At 36.9% G+C, this 6,192-nt stretch overlaps 1 protein-coding gene across 3 annotated transcripts in view; it reads left to right on the top strand.

The window, feature by feature from the left end:
* Window positions 1-6,192, top strand: part of Trim37 (tripartite motif containing 37) — a 127,413-nt gene that overhangs the window by 34,270 nt on the left and 86,951 nt on the right. For all 3 annotated transcript variants that reach the window (XM_050119539.1, XM_050119538.1, XM_050119540.1), the window contains exons 12-13: window positions 1,961-2,037; window positions 5,240-5,419. In XM_050119539.1, the coding sequence (XP_049975496.1) occupies window positions 1,961-2,037; window positions 5,240-5,419 (257 nt within the window). The remainder of the gene's footprint in view (window positions 1-1,960; window positions 2,038-5,239; window positions 5,420-6,192) is intronic.

Raw genomic sequence — 6,192 nt, 5'->3', positions numbered from 1 at the left:
GACGTTAAAATGCTAATTAACCCAATTAAAAAATGGGGCACTGACCTGAACAGAGAATTCTCAACAGATGAAATTCAAATGGCTAAAAGACACTTAAGGATATGCTCAACCTCCTTAGCGATCAGGGAAATGCAAATCAAAACAACTTTGAGATATCATCTTACACCTGTCAGAATGGCTAAAATCAAAAACACCAATGATATCCTTTGCTGGAGAGGTTGTGGAGAAAGGGGTACACTCATCCATTGCTGGTGGGAATGCAAACTTGTGCCCCCTTTTCTTGAGATGTTCTTTCTGTGTATCTCAGGCTACCCTCACCTCTTGGCTGCTGTTAACATAGATGCCACTCATCTCTTTTAAGAAACCGTTTTTCAGGGCTGGACAGATGGCTCAACAGTTAAGAGCACTGGCTGCCTTTCCAGAGGACTGGGCTCAAACACTCCCAGCACCCACATGGCAGCTCACAAATGTCTGTAACTCAGTTTGGATCAGGACTCTAACACCCTCACACTAATGTGCTTAAAATTAAATAAATTATTAAAAACGAAACTGTTTTCAGTTATTCTTGTAGATAAATATTCAGAAGTGGAATCACCGGGTCATAGAGTAATTGTTTTATTTTCTAAGGCAGTAGCATTTGGCATCATTTTCATCTTAGTATCAACAGTGCAGGGATGCTTCATTCTCTTCAAGAACCTGTCAGCTCTTCTATTGTACATTGTCAAAAGTGACCATCCTAGGGGGCTGGAGAGATGGCTCAGAGGTTAAGAGCATTGCCTCCTATTCCAAAGGTCCTGAGTTCAATTCCCAGCAACCACATGGTGGCTCACAACCATCTGTAATGGGGTCTGGTGCCCTCTTCTAGCCTGCAGGCATACACACGGACAGAATATTGTATACATAATAAGTAAATATTAAAAAAAGTGACCATCCTAATACTCGTGAGGTCATATTCATCGTGGTTCTAGTTAACATTTCTTAGTAATTAGTGATACAGGGCATGTAGTCACGTGTTTGTTCACTATTTGCATATTTTTGTAGACATACCTAGTCAGGTCTTTTGCCCATTTCTAATCAGGTTTGTTTCTTTTCCTGTTAAGTTGTAGGAGTTCTGTTTGCTCTGGTTATCTTCCCCTTATTTTAAAAATTCCTATTTGAATGTGGGAATGTAGCTCAGTGGCAGAGTACTTCCCTGATATTCTTGAGGTCCTTGTTTTGATACCTGGTACTTGGTTTCACTTACTTCTAGTGAAAATAAGTAGTCATTTGTCTTTTTTTCACTGAGTTTTTGTTCTTAAGATTGGTTTGTAAGGAGGCTATACATGTTAAAACTCTGTTTTTATAGTTTCCTTAATATGTTAATGTGGATATTTTTACTTTTTTAATATATAAATTTTTTTAATTTTAAATATTTTTAAACAGCTACAAGTGCTTTATACAATATTTCTTTTTTAAAAAAATATTTATTATGTATACAATGTTCTGTCTGTGTATATACCTGAAGGTTAGAAGAGGGCACCAAACCTCATTAAAGATGGTCGTGAGCCACCATGTGGTTGCTGGAAATTGAACTCAGGACCTTTGGAAGAGCAGGCAATCCTCTTAACCTCTGAGCCATCTCTCCAGCCCTTTATACAGTATTTCAACATAAATTCTCCTTAACAGAAATGTAACAAAACGGGAATGATAGTGAAAGGTTAAAGTGGCACAAATTCATCAAACAAGTATTAAACTACAATTTTTAAAAGGTAGATTACTTTTAAGGTTAAGTTAATGTATAAAATTTTAAAATTGATATGGACAAACATCTAGGTTTTTAAATTTTTTGTTAGTTTTTAAGGTTAGATATATATCTCAACCCAATTATCAGATGTTGGTTTGTAGGCTTCATCTTTGCTTTAAATTTGTATATTGGAGTTGATGTCTCGTTTGTTTTGCATAACCTCTTTTCTTGTTTTAGGATGGAAATGGAGTTGTACGAGGCTACTACTTATCTGTATTTTTGGAGCTATCGGCTGGCTTACCTGAAACTTCCAAGTAAGTGGGTTTTTTGTTGTTGTTGTTTGTTTGTTTTGTTTTGTTTTGCGTGGGGGGGTGGGGGTGGGCAGGAGTGTTTGAGACACGGTTTCTTTGTAGCTATGGCTGTCCTGGAACTCACTCTGTACACCAGACTGGCCTTGAACTCACAGATCTGCCTGCCTCTGTCTCCCAAGTGCTAAAAACATGCGTCCCCACTGCCCTGGCAGGTAAGCAGTTTAGTTAACTACTTTAATACAAAGTTACATGCTTCATGTCTTAGAAAGAAACTTAAGAGTTTCTTTCTGTTGCTGCAATGAAACACCATGACCACAAAGCAAATTGGGGAGGAAAGGGTTTATTCAACTTACACTTCCCTTTAATGAACTACATTGATGTTAAGTACAAAAGGAAGTCAGGACAGGAACTCAAGCAGGTTAGGAATCTGGAGGCAGGAACTGGAGGTCATGGGAGTGATGCTGCTTACTGGCTTGCTTAGCTTTCTTTGTTATAGAATCCAGGACCATCAGCCCCAGAATTGGCACCACCTACAATGGGCTGGACCTTTCTCCATTGATTAAGAAAATGCCTTACAGCTGAATCTTATGGAAGCATTTTTTCAGTTGAGGCTCTTGTTTCTCTGACTAGCTTGAGACAAGTTGACATAAAACCAACCAATACAACTGACCTCTTGTCAACTTGATACACAAGCACATCATTATTAAGCCACAGCCCTTCCTTATTCATCCTCAAGATCTCACATTAAAAACATAACTTTAAAGTCCTACAGTCTTTATAAATTCAAACACATTAAAATTTCAGTCGCTTTAAAATAGCCAATCTCTTAAAATCCATCCTTTTTAAAAACTTAAAAGTTTCTCAGCCGTAGGCTTCAGTAAAATAAAAAATGAATACTTTCTTACTTCAAGAGAGAAAATTCAGGGCCAAGTCACAATCAAAGCAAAACTACCCTCCAGTATCCAGTGTCTGGGATCACTCAGTCTTCTGAATTACTTAGGGAAGCCTGACTTCCCTTTTCTTCCTGTCTCTGCTCCAAGCATGTTTCTCTAATGTCTGGCATTACCTTATTCTTTTCCTAATGCTTCTCTCCACCTTGTGTCTGTCTTCCCAGTCTGCTTAAACAACAATGGCTTTTTCTGTTTTTTTTTTTCTCCATTCTCCACCTCCGGATAGCTGCTGAGATTTACAGCTTGCTTGCTCTGGGATTTTTCTTCTAAACACTAATAAAATCGTCAGAGCTTAAAAAAAAAAAAAACAAAAAAAACAAAAAAAAACTACACACGTCAGTGGGTTCAGTTCTCAGTCCTGGGATTAAAAACATATACCACTTTGCCTGGCTCTGCCTCTTATTTCTTGCTTTTGGGAAATTTATGTTTTGCTTCTTAAATTTGAATTTTTAAAATTTAAAATTCCAAATTCTAAGTCCTAAGGGGATTTATTTGTCTTTGATTTTTTTTCTGTCTATATTTTAACCTTTTTATTGTCTTTGGTACTGGATTCAGGTTGATGCTATTATCACTGACCAAACAGATGTTAGTACTTTAATTCATTTATTTATTTCAAACAAGAGATTGAGTCCGGGATTTAGGACTCTATTACTGCACTACACCTCCAATGTCCATTTCAGGAGTTTTCTAACATTCACATTGTTTTAGAAATAGTAGTACCTTATTATTGATAATGTTATATGTTCATAGTATTGTGTTCAGAGAAGATGGGAATTTGCATGTGTGTGCTAGTTGGACACTGTCTACATACTTTGATGTGAGTGTTCTATTTTGATAAATACAATTTATTAATTTATTTAATGCTTCAGGAAGCATATTGGGTTCTCAATCCTCTTCATTAAATGTTGAAATGACGTTTAATTTTGCAGTTCATGGTTTAGCAGTGGAGTAGTTTAACTCCCAAAATGTAGAATAAAAACATGAATCATTGTATAACAATCTACATAGCAGTCTAGTAGATGAGTATTCCATAGGGTCTGTAGAAACACTTCACTTTTTCAAGCCTTAATCTCTTTCTCAGGGTGTGTGTGAACATATACATGTATGTAATACTAAAGTGAAAATTTTCTACATGAGACATTTTGGGGTTTGTTTTCATATAGTATTTACTGAGTGTGCTAGCTAGTTTTATATCAAGTTGACACTAGAGTTAAAAGCTTCAATTGAAAAAAATGCCTTCATAAGATTGGGATGTAGTCAAGCCTGTAGGGCGATTAGTGATTGTTGGGAAGGGCCCAGCTCATTGTGGTTCTATAAGAAAGCAGGCTGAGAAATCATGAGGAGCAAGCGAGTAAGCAGCTCCCCTTAATATGATGTCTCTGCATCAGCTCCTCCCTCCAGGTTCCAGCCCTACTTGGATTCCTGTCCGAACTTCCTTCAGTGATGGACTACTGTGTAGAAGTGCAAGCCATACAAACCCTTTCTCCCCAACTTATTTTTGGTCATGGGGTTTCATCATAGCAATAGTAACACTAACTAGGACACAGAGTAACTTCTGTTTTAGGGAAGAAGGTCCTCCCCATCTCAGTTTTCCCATCTTTTGTTTTTGTTTTAAAGTGAGGGTGTTAAATTTGATATAGCCCAGGATGCCTTGAACTCCTGGATATTTCTATATTTCTGCTTTCATCTCCCAGGTGCTGAGATTGCAGGTGTGGACCACCATATTTTGCTGAGAATTTCTTTTTCTTTTTTCTTTCTTTCTTTCTTTCTTTTTTTTTTTTTTTTTGAGATAGGGAAGTAGCTCTTGTAGACCATGCCTGCCTCTGCCACCTGAGTGCTGGGATTAAAGGTGTGTGCCACCACTGCCCCAGTGAAAATTTTTTTAGGGAGAGAGTAGAGTAGTTTTTCCTTATAGAGGTTTCCCTCCAGGTTTCTGTCCTGACTGCCTTCAGTGATGAATGGTGACATGGAACTGTAAAGCCTATAAATAAACCCTTTCTCCTTTGAAGAGGTGTGGTAAAAAAATAAAAATAAAAAATAAAAAAAGAAATAAACTCTTTCCTCCCCAAATTGCTTTTGTTGCAATGTTTAATCACAGTGATAGTAAGCCCAACTAAGGCAGTGACCCATCTGAAATACTTCTGTTTCTGTAAATGATATCATTTTTGAAAGGAGTTCAGCTGGAATAACAATTTTATTTTTTTGTATTGATACTTTTTATTTTGCTGACTGTACTAATGGTGTCTGTATTTTAGGTATGAATATCGTGTAGAAATGGTTCATCAGTCCTGCAACGATCCTACCAAAAATATCATTCGAGAATTTGCGTCTGACTTTGAAGTTGGAGAGTGCTGGGGCTATAATAGATTTTTCCGTTTGGACTTACTTGCAAATGAAGGATACCTGAACCGACAAAATGATACAGTGATTTTAAGGTAGTTTGAGATATTCGATATTGTGACTTAAATTATGGAGAGTAATGTCATCAAAACTTTATTTCAAAGTTTATTCACTTAACAAACATAAGTACTGAAATTCACACTAACTGTAACTTTTATTTCAGGAGTTCCATGTAGTTAGATGAATAATAAAAGTGAAAAAAAGTTTGATACCTAGTTATTGATTCCATTAAAAGGAAAATATTGCCAGATGTGATGCCCCATCCCTCTAATCCCAGTATTTGAGATGTAGAGTAAGAAAGATTAGGAATTCAAGACCAATCTAGGTTATATAACAAGTTTGAAGCCAGTCTGGGTTTTAAAAGAGACCTTGTCTTAAAAAAAAAAATTTTTTTTTTTTTTTTTTTTTTTAGGATGGCTTATAGTTTGAGCATACCTAACTAAAAATCCAGCATGCCCTCAAATCTGACATTGTGTAGTGCTAATATGCTGCAGGTAGATAATTCCATACTTGTTCATGCGAAGAATCAGAGTGGTGCTGTGCTAACAAGAATACTCATCATTAGCCTTCAGCCTGTTCATAGAACGTGTAACTTAGAGGCTTTCTAAGAATAGGGAGGCATTAAGTGGTTTATTTTTTCTTTTTTCCTGTTTAACAGAATAATATTTCAATTACTGATTTTACAAGCTTAATTTTATAGAGCATCTTTCATTTTCTGATCAAATCATGTTAGAAGTAGGGATCAGCCAGGCGGTGGTGGTGCACGCCTTTAATCCCAGCACTGGGGGGGGGGGGGGGGGGGGGGGGG

This window comes from Alexandromys fortis, unplaced genomic scaffold, assembly GCF_014885135.2.
Source record: "Alexandromys fortis isolate MF-2015 unplaced genomic scaffold, M_Fortis_MF-2015_v1.1 scaffold_173, whole genome shotgun sequence".
Lineage (NCBI taxonomy): Eukaryota > Metazoa > Chordata > Mammalia > Rodentia > Cricetidae > Alexandromys > Alexandromys fortis.
Note: the sequence above shows the minus strand (reverse complement) of the source record. Positions and strands in the feature narration are given on the sequence as shown.